Here is a 24,713-nt window from a genome sequence, read left to right on the forward strand (position 1 = left end):
TAAAGGCGTCATCTATCATTAAGGATCCCCACCATCCGGGCCATGCCCTCTTCTCGCTGCTACCGTCAGGCAGGAGGAGCAGAAGCCTGAAGTCCCACACCACCAGGTTCAGGAACAGCTACTTTCCTACAACCATCTGGTTCTTGAACCAACCTGCACAACCCTAATCCTACCTCAGCAACGGAACACTACGGACCACCTCTTGCACTACCAGGGACTTGTGTTCGATTGTGTCTTAGTGCAAAAAAAAACAAATGTCTTGCTTTTCAACCGTCTTTTTTCGCTATCTTGTATGATTTTATGTATAATTTATATTCTGTGCGTTGTCCGTGCCTGTGATGCTGCTGCAAGCAAGTTTTTCATTGTACCTGTACCTCACCGTACCTGTGCACATGATAATAAACTCAACTTGACGTGACTTGATTTGGCATTTCACTACCCCACCCAACCCAAACCTGCCTATTTCGGGGGTAGAATTGCCCATATTGGTTGACTCAGGAGCTGTGCACTACTTTGAGCTGTATCCTGACACTGAATATCTAAACTATAAAGAACAATCTGTGGGATTTGCTAGCCCTTTAAATAACTGCCGATTAATCTCCAGCTCTCTAACTCTGTTCCCCATCATCGCTGAATGTAATTTGATACTGATCTAACACTTCATTATTCACTGCATTCTACAATCTGGCCAATGTAAACATCACACTTCTGAGCTCTTTAAACAATTCTAAACTCTCTTAGCACTTAAAGTATAAAACCACATTTTTTTTAATATGACAGTGCATTTTACCTACACCTCCCATTAAGTGAGCTTCCCAGATGAAGATGTAGACCTTATGGATGGCCAGTTATGAATTTAAGTGGATTGTGACGTGGCTGATGTCAAAATCTCTTTTGCTCTTTCATTTCTCTGTTCCTGGTTCATTGGTGATGTCTCATATTTGTGGAAGTGGGGTCAATAGATGATTATAATACTTCAGTGCCACGTGTGAAAGAAGAGGTAATGAATAAACCATATCATTTGTTCTTAGTCTGAAGGAAGGTCAAATAGCAATCAGAAGTGGTAACGTAAATTAACCGACTGGAGATAATCTCAAGGGTCACCTAGTCCTACCTTTCCTGAGCCAGTTTGGGATTGTAGTGCTTAGAGGGTAACAGCACAAGACGGCCTGCCCTCTGTCAGCTGCTGGCAAGTGTGGGCACAGAATGAATGCATGATAATAATGATGGTAGGGTCTGGCAGAGTGATTCCAGAGACCAGAGGAAGCTGCACTGCCTTCTGAAGAACTGTCTATGCAGGAGACAGCTTCCTTGCGCAAAGGGAACTTGCAGCAGGAATTCACCAGGGAAATATCTGCAAGGCATGGGTGCTCTCTGCGTACACCTGCACTTTTAGGAGATTTGCAGTGCAGCCTAGTGCCCCTTCCAGATGTGAATATAAGAGCTATATTAAAGGCCGGCTCTTCACCTTGACAGTGCAGCTGTTTTGCAATGCATTTCAACACAAGGTCTCCTACTGCTCTCAATCAAAGACCCCACCCACCCAGGTCATTCTCTCTTCTCTCCTCTCCCATTGGGTAGAAGATACAGGAGCCTGAAGGCACATACCACCAGGCTCAAGGACAGCTTCTATCCCACGGTGATAAGACACTTTAGCGAACGTACAAACTCCTTACGGACAGTGGCTGGAATTGAACCCAGGTTGTCCCACACTGTACCCATAGATACCACATGCTCCTTCTCCAGGGACACACGGGCATGGACGTTTAACCCCGGAAGAGGGGCAGGCAATCTGCTCGGGCAGAACCCTCGACTGCCCGCCGCCTGGACCCATGAATGGCCACCTTGGCCAGGCCTGAGAGCAAACCGACCAGGAGATCCCCCAACTGACGCACTCCCCTCCACACCAGGTGACTGAAGATCAGGAGTGTGGGGCTGAAGTGCAGCCAAAACTTGAGGAACAACCCCTTCAAATACTCAAATACAGGCAGCGACTTCTCACACCCAATATATTCATGATACACCAACTCCTCCCACCGGAGAAAATAGCAGGCGTCTGGGGAGTCGTGATCCGACTTAGGAATCTGTTACACGGTACGGCTCTGTGCAACACTCTCCACCCCAGGTCCCCAGTGTAAAGGGGGAGGACTCCTGCATAAAGAGACCTCCACTGGAGACCTCCCTCATTGCTGGATGGCAAACTTCCTCGCTCTCCAGCACCTTGCCTCACTATCCTGGCAGGCGGTCACATACAACACTTTGGAGACACCAGAGACTGCAGATGTTGGAATCTGGAGCAACAAACAATCTGCTGGAGGAACTCAGTGGGTCGAGCAGCATCTGTGGAAGTTTCGACCCTAAACGTCAACAATTCCTTCCCCCCACCCCCACAGATGCTGCCGGACCTGCTGAGTTCCTCCAGCAAATTGTTTGTTACATAAAACACCTTGCTACTTCACAGAACTGAAGAAAAGTTCCATGAGCAAAATGGGAAACGTCCATTTCTGATAAATGTGTCCTACTGCATTCACAACACCATGTTGACTCTGCCTCATCATATGATGATTTTCCAAGTGCTTGTCACTGCACTCTTAATGCTTTCGAGCATTTCCCCAATGACAGGACTTAGATTAGTTTGCCTCTAGTTCCCTGCATCCTTTCTCCCTCTTTTTCCGAATATGCTGTTTTCTAATCTGCCATGATCTTTCCACAATGTAGGAAGTTCCTAGGTGTCAACATCTCGGAGGATCCTATCCTGGGCCCAACACATTGATGCAATCACGAAGAAGGCACGCCAGCAGCTCCACTTCGTTAGGAGTTTGAGGAGATTCAGTATGTCACCAAAGACTCCTGCAAATTCCTTGGCCGTAGCGTCCACTGGAATCTCAGTTCTCCCAACTTTTCCCCTTCCTTTCTCTAGAATCCATCACTAAGGACCCTCACCATCCGGGACACGCCCTCTTCTTGTTACTACCATCAGGGAGGAGGTACAGGAGCCTGAAGACCCTCACTCAGCGTTTCTTTTCCTCCACCATTAGATTTCTGAATGGTCCATGAACACTACCTCATTATTCCTTTTTTTTTGCACTTCTTAATTATTTTTTAATTTATAGATTTTTATGTCTTTGCACTGTACTGCTGCTGCAAAACAACAAATTTCATGTTATCTAAGTCAGTGATAATAATTCTGATTCTGAGTTTTAGGACATCGGTAACATTACTTCCACTGACCTGGAGCCAGCAGAACTGGCAGAAGGGTCCTCTGCAGCAGAGGAGACAGGTTCCTTGAGCCCCCAGGAGGACTTTGCCACCCCTCCTATCACTGTAGACACTGCAAAGCCTAGGAAGGAGGTCATCATATCCACACAGCTGTCTACATTTAGACCCACTACGTTGCCTTGATTTTTCCCCACTAGCAATAATGATTGTTTTACATTCCCTGCTGCCTTTTGCCCTCTGATTTCCTTCCATTTTCAGAAAGCTTTTAGTGTCTTCTAATATGAACACAGATGAAATAATATTTATTTAATGTCCCTCCCATTCCCCTAATCCTTATTAATTCCCTTATCTCAGCTTCTAAGGGGCCAACATTTACTTTTGCCACTCTATACTTTCAGAAGTTCTTACCATACTTCTTGCTATTTTTTTCTCTTAATGTGTATTCCTCATGATTTTGTTAGTGCTTTTACCAAAGCAAGCCAGAGTCACAGCTTGGAAACTGACCCACTGTCTAAACCAACCATCAAGCCTCGTTTACACTAATCCTACACTAATCCCATTTTATTCTCCCCACATTCCCATCAACTCCCCCCAGATTCTAGCACTCAGATTGTTTTCAAACATATCTGATTGAAAGAATTAAATTAATTCAGCTGCACAAGAGAAAGTGAGAGACCAATAGTCACAGGGAATTCAAGAGCTAGGCATGCCTTTCTGTGTTTGTAGATGTGACTCCAAGATAAAATGTTGATTCCCTGGTGCCAGGATCAAGAATGTCCTAACCAGCTGCAGAGCATCCTGAAGGGGTCGGTGACCAGCCAGAGGACATAATCCATATCAGTACCAATGATGTGTAGAAAGATGGATGAGGTTCTGCAGGCAGAGTTTAGGAAGTTAGGGAGCCCTATAAGAAGCAGGTCCTCAAAAAGGTGGTATTCTCTGGATTATTATCAGTGCCACATGTCAGTGAGAAAGAACATAGAACATTACAGCACAGTACAGGCCCTTCCGCCCACAATGTTGTGCCGACATTTTATCCTGCTCTAAGATCTATCTAACCCTTCCCTCTCACGTGGACCCCCATTTCTCTATCATTCATGTGTCTATCTAAGAGTCTCTTAAATGTCCCTAATGTATCTGCCCCCACAACCTCTGCAGGCAGTGCGTTCCACGCACCCACCACTGTCTGTGTAAAAAACTTACCCTTGACATCCCCCTTATACCTTCCTCCAATCAACTTAAAATTATGCCCCCTCATGTTAGCCATTGTCGCCCTGGGAAAAAGTCTCTGACTCTCCACTCAATTTATGCCTCATCATCTTGTACATCTCTGTTAAGTCAGCTGTCATCCTCCCTCTCTCTAAAGAGAAAAGCCCTAGCTCGTTCAACCTATCCTCATAAAACAAATGGAAATGGGAAGGTGGAGCAGATGTATGAGTGACTGGGGAGGTGGTGTAGGAGCGACGGCTTTAGGTTGCTTCAGGACTGAGACCATTTAACATAGAACAGTACAGCACAGGAACAGGCCCTTTGGCCCACGATGCTGTGCCGAATTAATTAAATTGGTAAATTGGTTTATTATTGTCACATGTACCGAGGTACAGTGAAAAACTTTGTTTTGCATGCCGTCCATACAGATCATTTCATTAGAACAGTGCATTGAGGTAGTACAAGGGAAAACAATAACAGAATGCAGAATAAAGCGTTACAGTTAAAGTGCAGTGCGGGCAGACAATAAGGTGCAAGGCCATAATGACGAAGACTGTGAGGTCAAGAATCCATCTCATCATACTAGGGGACCATTCAATAGTCTTATAACAGCTGGGTAGAAGCTGTCCTTGAGCCTGGTGGTATGTGCTTTCAGGCTTTTGTATCTTCTGCCCGATGGGTGAGGGGAGAAGAGAGAATGTCCGGGGTGGGTGGGGTCTTTGATTACGTTGGCTGCTTCACCAAGGCAGCGAGAAGTGTAGACAGAGTCCATGGAAAGCTCAATGAAACTAATCCGTTCTGCCTACACCATGTCCATATCCCTCCATTCTCTGTACATTCATGCGCTTATCTAAGAGCCTCTTAAACGCCTCTATCATATCTGCCTCCACACCACCTCAGGCAGCAAATTCCAGGCACCTGCCACTCTCTGTGCAAAAATACTTACCCCTCACATCCCCTTTGAACATTTCCTTCTCACCGTAAATGTACGCCTTCAAGTATAAGACATTTCGACCCTGGAAAAAGGTATCGGCTGTCTACCCTATCTATGCCTCTCATAATCTTATAAACTTCTATCAGATCTCCCCTCAGCCTCCGCCGCTCCAGAGAATACAACCCAAGTTAGTCCAACCTCTGCTTATAGCACAGGCCCTCCTGTTCATCCTGGTGAACCTCTTCTGCACCCTCTCCAAATCCTCCACATCCTTCCTGTAATGGGGTGACCAGAACTGAACGCAATACTCCAGATATGGTCTAACTCGAGTTTTATAAAGCTGCAGCATAACTTCCTGACTGGAGGAGGTGGAATCTCTCCAAGGAAGAAAGATTCCACCTCAGCAGGAGGAACAGGACAAAAAGACTCCTCACGGGAGAGGAGTGAGTTCGAGGGCGGGGGGTGGGGGAAAGGAGTTGAAATGAGTTTGGTAAGGAGGTTCTAGCTGAGGGCATAATGAGAAGGGAGGAAAGCTAAGCTGGAAATAGAAGGCAGGGGTTCAGCTAAGAGGATATTTAGGGAGGCCAAGAAAAGGGAGAAGTCAATGGTGCAGGGCAGTGATAGCAGCAATATCAGCCAAAGTGCATTGGGGAGGGGCAGAGCACACACGTATAAGAATGCACCAGAAAATAGAGTCAGAGGAAGAACAAAAATTAAAGGTATTGGTATTTGTTTATTATTGTCACTTGTACCGAGGTACAGTGAAAAGCTTGTCTTACAAACTGATCGTACAGGTCAATTCATTACACAGTGCAGTTACATTGAGTTAGTACAGAGTGCATTCATGTAGTACAGGTAAAAACAATAACAGTACAGAGTAAAGTGTCACAGCTACAGAGAAAGTGCAGTGCAATAAGGTGCAAGGGCACAACAAGGTACATCGTGAGGTCATAGTCCATCTCATCGTATAAGGGAACCGTTCAATAGTCTTGTCACATTGGGGTATAAGCTGTCCTTAAGACAGGTGGTAGATGCCCTCAGGCTCCTGTATCGTCCACCCGATGGAAGAGGAGAGAAGAGAGAATGTCCCGGGTGGGTGGGGTCTTTGATTATGCTGGCTGCTTCACCAAGACAAAAGTGCAACAAGAAATGGCTCACATTGGATTTGGTCAGAGTACAGATTTTACTTAGGTCAGTGAAAATGAAATAGCTCGTCCCAATCCCACAGCTACCAAGAGGGACAAAGGCGACAAGCACAGAGGAACACCACCACCCATAGGTTCCCCACCACGTCTGACTCGGACACATATCACCATTACTTCTTCGTCACTGGATCTGACTCCTGGAACTCCCTCTGTAATAGCACTGTGGGAGTAATGGACTAATAGCGCCCCAGCACCAATGCCCACAACCAATGAACCAATGAAGCAAATTAGTAGGGTGGCACAGTAGCGTAACGCTATTACAGCGTCAGCGACCCGGGTTCAATCCCGGCCACTGTCTGTAAGGAGTTTGTGCGTTCTCCCCATGTCTACATGGGTTTCCTCCGGGTGCTCCAGTTTCCTCCCACATTCCAAAGACGTGCGGGTTAGGAAGTTGTGGACATGTTATGTTGGCACCGGAAGCGTGGCGACACTTGCGGGCTGCCCCCAGAACACTCTACGCAGAAGATGTATTTCACTGTGTTTCGATGTACATGTGACTAATAAAGATATCTTATCTTATCTAGTAGAGCTGCAGCCTCATGGTGTGAGAGACCCGGAACAACCCTGACCACAAGTGCTGTCTGTGTGGAGTTTGCATGTTCCTCCTCTGACTTTATGGATTTCCTCTGGGTGCTGCAGTCTCCTCCCACATCCCAAAGACGCACAGATTGGTTGGTTAACTTGCCACTGTAAATTGCCTCTAATGTGTAGGTTGTGGAGTCATAGAGCAATACAACATGGATACAGGCCCTTTGGCCCAACCAGTCCATGCCGACCACGGTGCCCACCCAGCTAGTCCCAATTTCTTGCATTTGGCCCGTATCCCTCCAAGCCCCACCCCTCCACGTACTTCTGGTGAGTGGTAATTACTTCTGCTGTGGGGGATTTGATGAGAATGTGAGGAGAATAGAACATAGGATTAATGTAGATGAGTGGTTGATGGTCAGTGTGGACTTGATGGGCCAAAGGACCTTTCTCCATACTGCATCCTCCATGACCTTCTATGACTCGATTAATGAGTCCTGATGAAGATCTATCGACTGAAACACCAATGCTATTTCCCCGTCCATTGACACTGCCTGAGTGCTTGCAACATTTTCAAGATTTCCAGCATCCCAACATCTTTATTAGTAAATTTCCCTCTTGCTCCACTTGACAGGTGAATGAGAAAGGTAAGGAGTTCAAATCAAGTCAGATTGTGGGTTGACTGTGGACTGAGCGGATGCTATGGGAAAGGAAACCGGAAAAATTAAGCAGCCTTTCAAAACACCAATTCGACTTTTCTTTTTTGGTTTTAAATCATTCATTTTCAAAATGAAATGGATCGAAACACAGAGTATTATTTAGGGTAATATATAGATAGAAATATTTTGAGAAACTTGACATATACAGAGCTGGAATTCTACAAAGCATGAAATGCTCAGCCCATTAATTCCATGTGTCAGAGGTACACAGTGAGAGGAAAAGTTTGGAAAGCAAAAAGTTCATCCTGAAGGAGCTGCTGAGAACCTACAGCTGAGCAAGAACATTTTTCTGTGAATTGCTGCTTAAAATAACAGCCCAGGGCATTTTTCATGTTTCTGTCACAGTTGGGCATGGTTACTGCTAACAGTATAAATATATCACTACTCTGTGTAAACACTTAGCGGAGCAATGATTTGAGAACTGAGATCGTACAACTGCTTACTTTATATGAGATTAAGCCGCAGTGATTTCTGCATTAATCATGACCCACACCACTTCGATTTGTAGGTTGCAAATGTTTTTGTACAGTTAGATGTAATGAGCTTTCTCTCTCTTATCCTGTTGTCCTAACCAAAATATATCCTGTAATCAACATCACTGAAGCAAATTATAGAGTCATACAGTGCGCCAACAATCAAGCACCCACTTCCACTAATCCCATTTCACTATCTCCAGACATTCCCATCAACTTCTCCCCAGATCCTACCCTTTGACTGGGACGAGTTAGCAGCCAAGTAATGTATTAACCTGCACATCTCTGATGTGGGACGAAACCAGAGCACCCGGAGGAAACCCACATGGCCACAAGGAAGGATGCGCAAACTCCACACGGGCAGCACCCAACGTCAGCACAGGCTCGGACCCGGGTCGCTGGAGCTATGCGGCAGCAGCTCCTCCTGCCGCTCCAAAGTGCTGCCCACATTATTGTTGCGTGTGGGATCTTTGTGTGTGCATATTGGCGGGCAGCTTCCCTGCAACAGCAACTACGTTTTGGAAGTACAACACTGGTTGTGAAGCTGGCTTGGATGTTCCGGGAGGGAAGTAAAAGGAGCTATGGAAATGCAAGCTTCTTTATTTCTAAGGTGAATTAATATGTGCAACATTAGCTAATATTGGAGTCTTTTTCTGGAGGGGAACTGTACCCTGTCCAAAGCCCCTGGACTGAGAAGGTGTGATGAAGAATGGAGACATGAATTTAGGCAATAGGTCTTACCTGTCGGTTGACAGCAAGGGTAACCAAGCAGGTCTCAGTTGTCATTACCCCTGTGCTTAAACAATCTGTACTGAAAGCAGTAATTAAGTAACTGTACCAGCAACCAGAACTCAAGACCACTGATTCAGAAACAGGAGTTTGAATCCCACTGAGGAAGCCAGGATTTTAACTTCAACCACAGATATTACACAAATTATGTACATTCAATTTACAAATTTTCACTATAAAACCATTGACTCGTTGTGGTACATACGTTTTATTTATTTTCCACTATAATAGACCCTACTCTCCACCTCCTTTACAAAAATGTCCATAATACCTTTTGCCCTGCCTTTTCGATTTACAAAATTTCGCAAGAACAAAATGCCTTCCTGAAACACATCCCTTTCATAATGGAGGAATGGCTGTAATTGAATAAATCTGGAATGAAAGCTAGGCTTGACAATGATAACAATCAAACTATCAGATTATTGCACCTGGTTCACTGATGTCATTTGAGAAAGGAAATCTTCCATCCTTATCAGATCCAGGATACACATGACTGCAGAACCACCAATGTATTGGTGTTGGTATTTGTTTATTATTGTCATATGTAGGATCCAAGGGCACAATCTCAGAATAAAGGGACGTCCCTTTAAAACTGAGATGAGGAGGAATTTCTTCAGCCAGAGGGCGGTGAATCTGTGGAATGTGTCGCCACAGAGGGCTGTGGAGGCCAAGTCATTGGGTGTATTTAAGGCAAAGGTTGATAGGTTCTTGATTGGTAAGGGGGTTAAGGGTTATGAGGAGAAGGTGGGAGAGTGGGGTTGAAAAAATTTCAGCCATCATCGAATGGCGGAGCAGACACGATGAGCCGAATGGCCTGATTCTGCTGCTATATCTCATGGTCTCAGATACAGTGAAAAACTTTTGTTTGCATGCCATCCAGACAGATCATGGCATACATAAGTACATTGAGGTAATAAAAAGCAATAAAGAATGCAGTGTTGCAGTTACAGGGAAAGTGCAGTGCAGGTAGACAAATAAGGTGCAAGGGCCATGACGAGGTAGATCAAGAGTTCATCTTGTAGTTTATGAGAGGTCCGTTCAAGAGTCTTTTAACAGCGTGATAAAACTGTCCTTGAGCCTGCCTCCCCAACTCAGGGGTAATTAGGGATGTACAATAAATGCTGGCCTGGCCAGTGACATCCGCCACTCTTGAACAAATAGTTAGCCAAACTGACCCCTCCGACATACAAATGAAGAGAGATTTTTCAATTTTTCACTTGGTACCAGATCCCTATTGGTATTGGTTTATTATTGTCACTTGTACCGAGGTACAGTGAAAAGCTTGTCTTGCATACCAATTGTACAGGTCAATTCATTACACGGTGCAGTTACATTGGGTTAGTACAGAGTGCATTGATGTAGTACAGGTAAAAACAATAACAATACAGAGTCAAGTGTCACAGCTACAGAGAAAGTGCAGTGCAATGAGGTGCAAGGTCACAACAAGGTAGATTGTGAGGTCAGAGTCCATCTCATTGTATAAGGGAACCATTCAATAGTCTTATCTCTTCAGGGCTAAATAGAACGAACAGCATTCCAGGCGATGAGCAAGATACAGTACGGTAGCATAGCGGTTAGCGCAAAGCTATTACAGTGCCAGCGATCGGGGTTCAATTCCCATCACTGTCTGTAAGTAGTTTGTACGTTCTCCCGTGTCTGCGTGGGTTTCCTCCGGGTGCTCCGGTTTCCTCCCACATTGCAAAGACGTACGGGTAGGTTAATTTGGGTTTAAAATGGGCGGCGTGGACTCATTGGGCTGGAAGGGCCTGTTACCACGCTGTAAATAAAATTTTTTTTAAAATGCTCGAAATCAAAGTTTGTTTTAAAATGATGGAGTTCAACGGAAGAAAAAGCTCTGTGGAAAGAACTTCCCCAATTATGGCCAGCTCATTGATATTCACATCCTCTCCACTGTGTTCGGCAGCATTATGGTTCCTCGAGCAGTTTTCACCACATGACCAGACTGTAGGAACTTCAATTTCAAACATAAATCTGTTTCATTACAATAATTCACATAAATTCCACCCCTCCCCCAACCCCCCTCCTAAGTAATCTTTGCTGGTGAAGAGTCATAGAGGGGAGCAAGTGGGCAGTATTCGGGTAAGTACAATCAACAAGCATTACAAATCCATCTGTTCTGTATTTGTTGTGGAGATGTGAACACGTTCCAAAGTCATAAGTGTTTGTGCCAATGATATTCTTACATAAGGAGGCAGAGCAAATCTTACCTTGTAGTGCTTTTTGCTCAAAGCTTTTAGCTTCTCATATTTTAACCTCAGGATTACTGCTGATCAGTGGTGCTGCCTGGGTTTACTGATGTAAAGGGAGTCTCTCCTTTGGTGGAATAACTTACAGCAAAGTTAAATTTCATTACCCAATTTTAAGTAGAAATGGTGGCCCCTGGTTTGAAATGCTCCCTCTGAGTCTTGGGATCATCATCGGGAATTTGAGCTTTGAACAGGCTGCTAGGCAGAGATTTTGAAAGTATGTGAGGGGAGGACTGAGGAGTCTAGTGTTCGATAGAAATTTTAAGCTCCAGGTACAAAAGAAATTCCTGACCTGTAACTGGACGGAGGGAGAACCTTTGGGGAAATTTAATTCCTGGTTTATTTTCCTTCAGATTTACCTGCCTGCGGTGTCAGTTACCTTTGTGTTTCTATCGTTGACTTGACAGAGGTGTACAAGATGTTAAGAGGCATAGATCAAGTGGACAGTCAAAGACTTTGTCCCAGGGTGAAAATGGCTAACATGAGGGGCCATGATTTTAAGGTGATTGGAGGAAGGTACAAGGGGGATGTCAGAGGCAAATTTTTTTACACAGAGAGTGGTGGGTGCGTGGAACGCACTGCCTGCAGAGGTGGGGGAGGCAAATACATTAGGGGCGTTTAAGAGACTCTCAGATAGACGAATGATAGAGAAATGGGGGGGGCTATGTGGGAGGGAAGGGTTAGATAGATCTTAGAGCAGGATAAAATGTCAGCACAACATTGTGGGCTGAAGGGCCTGTACTGTGCTGTAATGTTCTATTGTGCTTACTTTTGCATTCCAGTCATTATGGTGCAGCAAGTAGAGCTGTTGCTTCATTGTTCCAGTGACCCGGGTTCAATCCTGACCTCAGGTGCTCTCTGCACATTCTCCCTGTGATCGCATGAGTTGCCTCTAAGTCCTCCAGTTTCCTCCCACGTTAGCTTGTCCTGGTTCAAGCACGTAGATGCCACGGCCAAGAAAGAACACCAGCGCCTCTAGTTCCTCAGAAGTCTAAAGAAATTCAGTATGTTCCCGTTGACCCTCACCAACTTTTATTGATGCACCATAGAAAGCATCCTATCCGGATGCATCACGGCTTGGTACAGCAACTGCTCTGCCTGGGAACGCAAGAAACTGCAGAAAGTTGTGGACACAGCTCAGCACATCACGGAAACCAGCCTCCCCTCCATGGGCTTTGTCTACACTTCTCGCTGCCTCGGGAAAGCAGCCGACATAATCAAAGACCCCACCCACCCCCTACATTCTTTCTTTTCCCCTCTCCCACTGGGCAGAAGATACAAGAGCATGAAAGCACGTACCACCAGGCTCCAGGACAGCTTCCATCCTGCTGTTATAAGACTAAGGAACAAACCACTTGTACAATAAGACAGACTCTTGACCTCACAACCTACCCCGTTATGGCCTTGCACCTTACTGTCTGCCTGCACTGCACTTTCTCTGTAACCCTAACACTATATTCTGCCTTCTGTTATTGCTCTTCCCTTGTACCACCTTGTGAAATGGTACATGTGACAATAATAAACCAATTACATCTCAAAGACATGCAGATTGGTAGGTTAATTGTCCCTAGTGTGTAGGTGATTAAATTAGATGAGATTAGTTTATCAGTAGAATGTGGGAGGAATAAAAATTGGGATTAATGTGGGATGTGTAAATGGGTACATGATGGTTGTCATGGATTCCAGGGCTGAAGGACCTGTTTCCACACTGCCTCTCTCTCTCTGACTGAATGGCCACATCAATTACTTCAATTTCTCCACATGCAAATCCAAAATTGTTGCAGCCAGCTCTAAATTTGACATGGATGTAGGTAACTGAGTGAGGAGGAGTTCACCTTCGTATCCAACCACCCACCCGGGACATTCTCTCTTCTCTCCTCTTCCATCGGGTAGAAGATACAGGAGCCTGAAGGCACATACCGCCAGACTTAAGGACAGCTTCTACCCCACTGTGATAAGACTATTGAATGGTTCCCTTATACAATGAGATGGACTCTGACCTCACGATCTACCTTGTTGTGACCTTGCACCTTATTGCACTGCACTTTCTCTGTAGCTGTGACACTTTACTCTGTACTGTTATTGTTTTTACCTGTACTACATCAATGCACTCTGTACTAACCCATTGTAACTGCACTGTGTAATGAATTGACCTGTACGATCGGTATGCATGGACAAGTTTTTCACTGTACCTCGGTACAAGTGACAATAATAAACCAATTCCAATAGTGCGATGCAGTACAAGTATGAAAGGAATATTGAAAGAAGGGAATTGGTTAGAAAGAACGGGGATGAGTCATTTAGGATCCATAGACTGATGACAACCTACCCTAACTGGGATGTGACACAGTCCATGTTACCTCCCAAGGGGAAGGCCATAAAATCATAGAGAGCCCATTCTGCCCATTATATCCATACTCCATTACAAGACATCGAGGGACTGAGTCTGGTGGGGAAGCCCCTCAAGCAATGAAAGGGTGCATCACCTCAGGGGGCCACATAAGTGGCAATGGTGCTATGGCTTAAAAAATAAATTGACACTACTGACTGTAATGATCATGAATGTAAAAGTTTTACACTGCTTCTTCTGTATATATTCTTTATTATGAATAAAGTTTATTTTTGAAATATAAAAAAAATCCATACTTGCATAACAGAGGACTCTCTGATCTATGAGCTGTTCCCAGGGACGCACATCAAATCAGACATCAAGTGCTGCTGGAAGGTCATCAACTCAGTGAAAGACACCCTTTGGTCTGCCCGAAACTTGTTGGTCTCCCAGCACAGCGAGATGTCCGTGAGGGAATGCTGCCGACTGCCACATTCCAGGCTGCAGGAGTACGTGCTGAGGGACGCACTGAAGCTCAGTGCAGCCAATGCTGAGGCTCTGTGGGGAAGGTCCAAAGTCAAGGATCCTTGTGCTACTGCACATGGAGGGGCTGAGTCTGGTGGGAAGCCCCTTGAACAACAGAAGGGTGGATCACCCCCGGGAGTGACAATGGTGCTATGTAATAAAATGTGTTAAGATTACTGAATATCAAAGTTGAGTTTATTGTCATATGCACAAGTACATGTATGCACAGTATGACACGAAGAACGTAAAGTGTTTTGCACTGTTTATTCTTTTTGTCTAGTTTTATTTTATTAGGAATAAAGTTTATTTTTGAAATACAATGAGTCACATCCATGCCAGCTCACAAAGTACTATTCCGACTGACCCTGTGTCTATTCCAACCCTCCCAGTGAATATGACGAAGCGTTCTGCATCCACCACTCTTTCAGGCAGTGAGCTGCAGAACCCCCGCCAGTCACCATCCCTCCAGTCCTTCCTCCACTCATTCTCAATCTGTGCTGCCACCTCCAATGGCCCCAGCAATTTTGTGACCCTCTGTTAAGGGAAATAAGGCCTCTTTGTTCATCTTATACCGAGCTCTCATAAATTTATCCATCTGATTCAATGGAACGAGTGTGGAACGAGCTATCAGCGGAAGTGGTGGTTGCGGGTTCAATTGTAACCTTTGGTGCATGGATGAGAGAGGTAAGAAGGGCTATGGTCTGGGTGCAGGTAGATGAGACCAGGCAGAAAACCAAGCCAGCATGGACTAGATGGGCTGAAGGTCCTGTTTCTGTGCTGTAGTGCTCTATGACTCTAATCTCTGCTCCGTTCTAAATGAAGTTCTGCAAGTGCATGCCCAAATTTAACAACCTGATCAGGCTAATCTCCAAGAATGTGAATCCACTCCTTACCTACATGGTCTTAATGTCGTAGAGTGCAGAAACAGGTCCTTCAGCCCATCATTTCCATTGTAGATATCTACACTAATTCCATTTATTCTTGTAAACATCCACCATGTTTAACCGTGACCTAAAAAATATCCCATGCTCCGTTGTACACTATTGCCCCACTTACCTACCTTCACCCTCCCACCTGGATTCACCTATTGCCTGCCAGCCTGTGCTCCTCCCCCTCCCTCCACCCCTTTATTCTGACCTCCGACCTCTTTCTTTCAAACGGTCTCGGCCTGAAACATAGACTCTTCATTTCCCTCCATAGATGCTGCCTGACCCGCTGAGTCCCTCCAGCATTGTTGTGTGTTGCTCTAGATTTCCAGCATCTGCAGTCTCTCTTGCGTCAACGACCGATTTCCCTGCATCTCATGCTGTGCCTGGTTATCTGTTTAAATGTATTGCAACAGGCTGTATTCCCTGAAACTCTTGTCTATAAATTCAAAGCATAAACACTGCAAAACAAGCTGCAATTAAAATGGGCTTTTCCATAATTTTATTTACTTAGGTTATCACAACTTTGTTAAACATGTCAGATCTTATGCCGAAGTTGCGTAATTCTCTGTAGTTTTTCCAGGAATCTCTTTCTAACCCAGTGGGATCAAAACAGGACTGTGTCCACCACATCAATCAGAAGGGCATCCGGTCCAAATGTAAGCCAGTGAACAGATCAAAGCAGCCCTGGTGAGGGAGTGCAGATCCAGCAAGAGTGGGGATGAGTGGATGGAGAATGGGAGGTGAACATGTGTTCGGGAGGTTGGAACAAAAGAGTCCACAGCCTGTTGATTGTTCCTGAATGTATTTGATCAATTGGTAAATCGGTTTATTATTGTCACTAGTACCGAGGTACAGTGAAAAACTTTGCTTTGCATGCCGTCCATACAGATCATTTCATTGAGGTAGTACAAGGTAAAACAATACAGAATGCAGAATAACGTGTTACAGTTACAGAGAAAGTGCACTGCAGGCAGACAATAAGGTGCAAGATCATAACGAGGTAGATTGTGAGGTCACGAGTCCATTTTATCATACTAGGGGACCGTTCAATAGTCTAATAACAGTGGGATAGGAGCTGTCCTTGAGCCTGGTGGTATGTGCTTTCAGGCTTTTGCATTCTGCCCGATGGGAGGGGGAAGAAGAGAGAATGTCTGGGGTGGGTGGGGTCTTTGATTATGCTGGCTGCTTTACCAAGGCAGTGAGAAGTGTTGACAGAGCCCATGGGGGGGGGGGGGGGGGGGGGGGGGGGAGGCTGGTTTCTGTGATGTGCTGAGCTGTGTCCACAACTCTCTGCAGTTTGGCACAATAAAGCAAGGAGAACCAAACTGGGAGAGATATGGCTGGGGAACAAAGATATTCCTGAGATACAGAAAGACTGCAAATGTTGGAAATCTGGAGCAACACACAAAAAGTGCTGGAGAAACTCAGCAGGTCATGCAGCATCTATGGAGGGAAATGGATATTCGATGTTTCGGGTTGAGACCCTTCATCAGGACCAAGATTTTTAGACCATGGATCAAAATGCAAATGAGCTCACATTAGCACCCGTTAATTTTTCCACCAAATTTCCCATTGATTAAATCTAACATACCCATCACAATATGGTAAAAATACACCTTGAGATCTTTCAAGGAAAAAATTCTACTTTTAAACAGGGTACAATAGCAACATTCAGAGAGACAGGCAGGGAAAAGAAGAATATCTCTTCCCTCCCCACCATCAAGAAGACAACGCCTATCAAGAATGACCCTCACCGTCTGGGCCATGCCCTCCTCTCACAGCTACTGTCAGGCAGGAGCCTGAAGTCCCACACCACCAGGTTCAAGAACAGCTACTTCCCTTCAACCATTCGGTTCTTGAACCAACCTGCACAGCCCTAATCACTGCCTCAGTATAGCAACACTATGACTATTTTACAATCAATGGACTTTGGTTTTCTATGTTATAATTCTGTTCTTTCCTGTATAATTTTGTATAATTTATGTTTATGTTTTTCTTGCAAATGTTGCGTCTCTGATGCTATGTGCCTGTGATGCTGCTGCAAGTAAGTTTTTCATTGCACCGGTACATACGTGTACTTGTGCAGATGACAATAAACTCGACTTGTGACTTTGAATAAAACAGCCCATCCTTGTGAAAGGGTCTTTCCCTGTTCTGTATCGTTCTCTGTTCTATTGCATTGACACTAAAAACAATCCCTGTCATTTTCTCTTCTCTCTCTCTATATATATTGCCTTCCCTTTCCCACCAGAAAACTAATCAGATATCTGAAATCAGTTTAACGATCCCCAGTGTAATAAGAATCCCCTTCTCTTTTATTTGCACTCTACTTGTAGATGACAGGTACGGGAGGTCCTTTGCTCCACGCCCTTCCCTCCCCCAGCCTGGCCCCTGATGTGTGCTCATCCCAAATGCAGTCAATATCAAATATCACAAATCTACACAATAAAATTTGACTGAGACCAAGTCTCTTTATGTAACTCATAGGATTATATGTCAACGTTGGATGCAGAGAGAGAAGGCAAAATGTTCAGGATGTGCAAAACCTCCAAAGTAACTTTGTAGACCACCCAACCGACATTGATTTAGATCATATTGCTGAGCCCCATACTTCACCCATACCACAGAATTATTGAGTTCTTATAGCACAGAAGGAGGTCATTCCACACACTGGGTCTGTGCTAACACCTACTAAACCAAACCTGTTTCCTTCTCCAGCTCTTTCCCCACATCCCTGCGGATTTTAGCGATGCACCATGGAAAGCATCCTATCTGGATGTATCATGGCTTGGTACGGCAACTGCTCTGCCCAGGACTGCAAGAAACTGCAGAGAGTTGTGGACACAGCCCAGCGCATCACAGACACCAGCCTGCCCTCCTTGGACTCTGTCTTTACCTCTCGCTGTCTTGGTGAAGCAGCCAGCATAATCAAAGACCCCACCCACCAGGGTCATTCTCTCTTCTCTCCTCTTCTAGCAGGTAGAAGATACAAGAGCCTGAGGGCACATACCACCAGACTTAAGGACAGCTTCTACCCCACTGTGATAAGACTATTGAACGGTTCCCTTTTATACGATGAGATGGACTATGACCTCACGATCTACCTTGTTGTGAACTTGCATCTTATTGTACTGCACTTTCTCTGTAGCTGTGACACTTTACTATGTACTGTTATTGTTTTTACCTGTACTACCTCAATGCACTCTGTACTAACCCAATGTAACTGCACTAATTGACCTGTACGATCGGTATGCAAGACAAGTTTTTCACTGTACCTTGGTACAAGTGACAATAATAATACCAATTATTCTCCCACCATGGCCAATCTGATTCCCCCTTCAGAAGGTTCAGATTAACTCTATCTCTGACCCCCCTCACCCCTTACAGGCAACGAGTTCCTTACCTCAGGCTGAGGCCCACTCAGACAGCAGTGCCATTACTGCAATGGTGGTACAAGTGCTCAGTACAAGGTGGCCTCATTCTCCACCAACACTCTAGGGGAGTAGTGCACAGAGGTTGGATCTGACATCGAAATCATGCCATCCACACCAGAAAGTTTCATTACTGAAGGCTCCCACTCAAACTCCCCCAGTCACACTGTTCCATGCACTGTTAAACTCTGGAATTACCTTATTTTCAAACACTGGCATTTCAAAATCCAGTATTTCAGACCAAGAAGTTAATCTGATTTTTACTGTTCTTTACTACACTTTGATATGAAGAATAAAGGTGTGGATTATTTTCTAAATGGGGAAAAACTTCAGAACTTGGAGGTGCAAAGGGACTTGGGAGTCCTGGTTCAGAATTCCCTCAAGGTTAACTTGCAGGTTGAGTCAGTAGTAAGGAAGGCAAACGCAATGTTAGCATTCATTTCTAGAGGACTAGAATATAAGGATGTACTGCTGACATGAAATTTGTAGTTTTGCAGCTGCAGTACAGTGTAAGACACAAAAATTACTATAAATTACAAAAATAAATAAATAATGCAAAATAGGAATAACAAGGTAGTGTTCGTGGGTTCATGGACCGTTCAGAAATCTGTTCCGATTTCTGTTCAATGGCCAATTAACCGACCAACTCACACGCCTTTGGGATGTGGAAAGAAACAGAAGCACCCAGGGGAAACCCACACGGTCACAGAGAGAGTGAGCAACCTCAACACAGATAAGGTAAGATATCTTCATTCATCACATGTACATCGAAACACACAGTGAAATGCATCTTTTGCATAGAGTGTTCTGGGGGTAGCCCACAAGTGTCGCCACACTTCCGGCGCCAACATAGCACGCCCACAACTTCCTAACCTGTACGTCTTTGGAATGTGGGAGGAAGCCGCAGCACCCGGAGGAAACCCACGCAGACACAGGGAGAACGTACAGACTCCTTACAGACAGTGGCCGGAATTGTACTGGGGTCGCTGGCTGGCACTGTAATATGCTAACCGCTACACTACCGTGCCTGCATCAGAGGTCAGGATTGAAGCAGCGTCACTGGGGCTGTGTGGCTGGAGCTCTATTAGCTGCCCCAATGTGGCTGACAGTTCAGGGGCAAGTAGGGATGGGCAAAAAATGCTGGCAATGTTCTGTGGAAGTAATAATTATCAAGAATTCTGACAGATCATCATCAAAACAAGTTCTGGAACTGGCTCTCCCTCTGAGAATGCACCAACTGTGTGCTTCTAACAATTGTAAACAGCTTCAGAATTCATACAACTGGTTTGTCTGAGAGCAGAAAAAGCATCTGGCATAGACAATCCCAATGGCCTTTGTTTATTTAAACTTCCCTATTGCAGATGAGGGGACTTCACTTCAGAAAGTTTGTGTGGTTTTCCAGAAGCTCTTTTAATTCTGGTTTCCAGAAGCTTCTATTTTCCACTTTGACGTCATAATCAGAGGGTAGATAATCCCTCTTCAGTCACTGTGATTCACCCTGAACATTAGTCATCGTCAATCCAGTGAGACCCTTACTCAGATTCAGCATGATCTCCTACAGAGGCATGAAAGAGGGGGCCTACAGAGTGACAGCTGACAGTCTGACCTTGTGTGTCATTGTGCCAGGTCTAACTGAGACTATGAACTTAATGGCTCACCACTGCTGACAAGTTAGTGGAATATAAACCCAGCAATTTTAGTATTACATTCACTCAAGCGTCAGAATCATAGCCATGTAGCATGGAAACAGGCCCTTCGGCCCAACTGGTCCATGTTGACCAAGATGCCCATCTAAGCTAGTCCCATTTGCCTGCATTTGGCCCATGTCCCTCCAAACCTTTCCTATCCATGAACCTGTCCAATACCTTTCAAATGTTGTTAATGTACCTACCCCAACCACTTCCTCTGGCAGCTCGTTCCATATATTGACCACTCACTGGGTGAAAAAAGTTGCCCTTCAAGTTCCTGTTAAATCTCTCCCCTCTCACCTTAAACCTATTCCCTCTAGTTCTTGATTCCCCAACCCTGGGAAAAAGACTGTGCGAATTCACCCTATCTATGCCCCTTGTAATCATAACAAATTCATTACTTTATTCATTTGGAGCATATGAGAATAAAGGGTGATCTTATAGAGGTGTATAAAAGCATGATGTCAGCCAGGCCAACTGTTTCTGCACTACGGGCAGAGCCCTCCCTACCATCAATTGTATCTTCAGGAGGCGCTGCCTCAAGCAAGTGGCAGCTATCATCAAGGATCCCCACCGTCCAGGTCATGCCCTCTTCTCACTGCTACCGTCAGGCAGGAGGTACAGAAGCCTGAAGTCCCACACCACCAGGTTCAGGAACAGCTACTTTCCTACAACTATCAGGTTCTTGAACCAACCTGCACAACCCTAACCCTACCTCAGCAACGGAACACTACAGACCACCCCTTGCACTACCGTGGACTTGTCTCTGATTGTGTCTACATTTTTTTGCACCATGGACTTGTTTTTGTACAATATTTTTTTTTCTTCACTGTCTTGTATAATTTATATTCTGTGTGTCGTCTGTACCTACATGTTGCTGAAAGCAAGTCTTTCATTGTACCTGTACCTCACTGTACTTGTGCACATTACAATAAACTCCACTTCATTTGACTTGACATTTTCCAGTGCCTCCGAGCCCTTTCTTTGTAATATGTGTCTGCCAGACTTAATCTCATAGGATGCTAAGACACTGCTCAACAAATGCAAGTAGATTTGTGCAAAGTGATTGGCTAAAAGCACATGTTGACTTGATGGAGAAGCTGACTTACCATTTCCAAGCTCCCAGGATATATTGTACTTCTTGCCGGCGCAGTACTTGAGGAGGCTGAGGCCGCTGGATCCATTCCAGGAGTTATCAGGATTCCGCTGCAAGGCGTTCAGGCCGAAGATCAGGTGCAATCCAGAGCACTCGGCAAAGTTGTAGAGTTTGTCTAGAGACCTGGCTGGGTAGAAACAAGCTACAGATGAAATCAGGACGTAAATCCCAGTGAAATCACCCCATCAGTGGCGGAACTTACTACGGATAGCCAGGGAGCGAGGGGGTGATTCCAACCATTCCAACCACTCCTTCCGAATGTTACTGGATGATACTACAGGAATCCCCAAGAAATAACCCAAATACCATTTTCTGAGGAGTTCCTATGCATTCCTCCACCCAGTGTTACAACAGGTGCCTGGGAGAACTCAGCAGCAATTCAACCCTTGCATTCACCCTATAACTTGCAACAAAAACATAACAGCTTATTTGGAAAAATGTCCTCACTCGCACAGGCAGATCCCAAGAACTCTCCTACCAAAATACCTTTTACACACTAACTCTAAGGGACCTAGATAGAGGATATAGAAAAGACTACAGCCCTTAGCAGAGGCCAAAAATTAGAGGCTTCGATTTAAAGTAATTGTTACAAGGATTAGAGAGTGAAGGTGTGTGGTAGGGGCCTGGGACTCACTGTCTAAAAGGCTAGAGAGACAGAAACCCCTCCCCTTTGACTTCTCATTCTCCAATGTACGAGTCAATGGTACCAAACCTGCTCCACATTATTGCAGTGCATCGCGCCTGAACAGTTGATAGAACTGAATTTCAGAGGCAAAGCATAACACATTGTCACGGCAACATAACAAGTTTGACACCACTCACTGGGCATGAGTTCTCAAGGATATAGAGTTACCAAGTCATATTGCATAGAAACAGGCCCTTCAGCCCACAACGTCCATGCCGACCTTGTTGCCCATCTACACTAATCCCATTTGCCTGCATTAGATTGTATCCCTCTCTGCCTTGCCTATTTGTGTCTGTCTGAATACCTCTTACATGTAGTAATTGTGTCTGATTGCAGCACCTCCTCTGGCAGCATGTTCCAGTATCAACCACTTTCTGTGTAAAAATCTATCCCCATAAATCATTTTAAAGCTCCTTCCCCTCAACTTAAACCTATGCCCTCTTGTTTTTAAAATGGAAAAACGATTTAGAGTATCTCCCTTATCTATAATTCACAATCTTGTACACTTCTATTTGGTCACTCCTCAGTCTCCTTCACTCCAGGGAAAACAAGCCCAACCAATGCAATCTCTCTCCAGAACTAAAGTCGTCCAATCCAGGCAACACCCTGGTGAATCTACTCTGCACCCTCTCCAGCACATCCGCATCCTTCCCATGACACAAGAGATTCTGCAGATGCTGGAATCTGGAACAACACGCACAAAATGCTGGAGGAACTCAGCAGGTCAGGCAGCATTTATGGAGGGAAATAAACAGTTGACGATTCGGGTCGAGACCCTTCATCAGGACTCAATGGCACATCCTTCTTATGGTGTAGTGACCAGAACTGTACACAATACTCCAAGTACAGCAGAACAAATGTTTTTAAAGTTGCAACGAGACGTGTCAATTCTTATATTCTATGCCCCGATCTATGAAAGCAAGTATGCTACACGCCTTCTTCACCACCCTAGCTACCTGTATTGCCACTTTCAGGGAACTTGGACTTGCCCCAACCCCACCCCACCCTCCCAAGGTCCCTCTGTTCATCAACATTCCTGAATGCCCTACCATTCACTGGATATGTCCTACCCCTATTTGACTTCCCAAAATTCATCACCTTACACTTGTCAGGATTAAGTTCCATCTGACAGTGCTCTGCCCAACTTTCCAACTGATCTATATCCTGCTGCAGCCTTGGACAATATTTTTTTCTCTAGCTTCATTTTCGAAAATGTTTATTTGGCTTTTTATTGTATTAAATATTCACTTTCTTTTTTCTCAGGAGACAGATCACTTGCATTTATTCCAGCTTTTCACACAACCTCAGTGTGTTCCAATGCACTTTTATAAGAGATAAGATTTCTTTATTAGTCACATGTACATCGAAACACACAGTGAAATGCATCTTTTGCGTAGAGTGTCCTGGGTGCAGCCCGCAAGTGTCGTCACGCTTCCAGCGCCAACGTAGCATGCCCACAACTTCCTAACCCGTACGTCTTTGGAATGTGGGAGGAAACCGGAGCACCTGGAGGAAACCCACACAGACACGGCGAAAACATACAAACTCCTTACAGACAGTGGTCGGAATTGAACCCGGGTCGCTGGCACTGTAATAGCGTTACACTAACCGCTACACGCCAGTGCCTGGCCGCGCACTTCACACGCAATTAAAAATACTTCTGAGGTTACTGTTCGGAAGTGGAGAACAGTGTAGCTAAAGCAACTAACAATCTGCTGGAAGAACTCAGCGGGTCAAGCTGCCCCTATGGGAGGGAAGGAATTGTCGATGTTTCGGGTCGAAATGTTGCATCAGTTCACTCCAGATTCCAGCATCTGCAGCCTCTTGTGTCTCACAACAGGGAAGCTAATCTGTACATAATTAGCTAATGTGCTTTAGTAAGTGTTTGATGAGGAAAAGATGTTGGGCACGACACCAACAAGAACCCAAAGGTCCTTTGAAACTCTGCTTTGGGATTTTTCCACATTTAACACCCAATCTGAAAGTCCAAGCCTCTAATAGGGCAGCACTCCCTCAGTACTGCAATGATGTATCAAGCCTAGGGGTGGCACACAGCACACAGTTTCGGCGACCCCGGGTTCAATCCTGACCTCGGGTATAAAAGCAGAAAATGCTGGAAAAATGGTGCAGGTCTGTGGAAGGAGAAACAAGTTAACATTTCAGGTCTGGGATCCTTCATCCACACGCTGCCTGCGTGGAGTTTGAACGTTCTCCCTGTGACCGCGTGGGTTTCCCCCGGGTGCTCCAGTTTGCTCCCACATCCCATAGACGTGCGGGTTGGTGGGTTAATTGGCCACTGTAAATCACACCTAGCATGCAGGTGAGGGGTGGAATCTGGGGGCAGTTGATGAGAATGTGGGGAGAATAAAATGGGATCAGTGTAAATGGTGCAATTTCCAATGGGTAAATTGGAAAGGGTGCAGAGGAGATTTACCAGGATGCCGCCTGGTTTAGAGAGTATGCATTATGAGGAGAGACTAAGGGAGCTAAGGCTTTACTCTTCGGAGAGAAGGAGGATGAGAGGAGACATGATAGAGGTGTACAAAATATTAAGAGGAATAGATAGAGTAGACAGCCAGCGCCTCTTTCCCAGGGCACCAATGCTCAATACAAGAGGGCATGGCTTTAAA

The 24,713-nt window shown here is 45.1% G+C and overlaps 1 protein-coding gene across 2 annotated transcripts in view; it reads right to left on the reverse strand.

The window, feature by feature from the left end:
* hpse2 (heparanase 2) overlaps positions 1–24,713 on the reverse strand; it is a 268,332-nt gene that overhangs the window by 130,487 nt on the left and 113,132 nt on the right. For both annotated transcript variants that reach the window (XM_052027869.1, XM_052027870.1), the window contains exon 4: positions 21,352–21,525. In XM_052027869.1, coding sequence (XP_051883829.1) covers positions 21,352–21,525 — 174 coding nt within the window. The remainder of the gene's footprint in view (positions 1–21,351; positions 21,526–24,713) is intronic.

This window comes from Pristis pectinata, chromosome 12, assembly GCF_009764475.1.
Source record: "Pristis pectinata isolate sPriPec2 chromosome 12, sPriPec2.1.pri, whole genome shotgun sequence".
NCBI lineage: Eukaryota > Metazoa > Chordata > Chondrichthyes > Rhinopristiformes > Pristidae > Pristis > Pristis pectinata.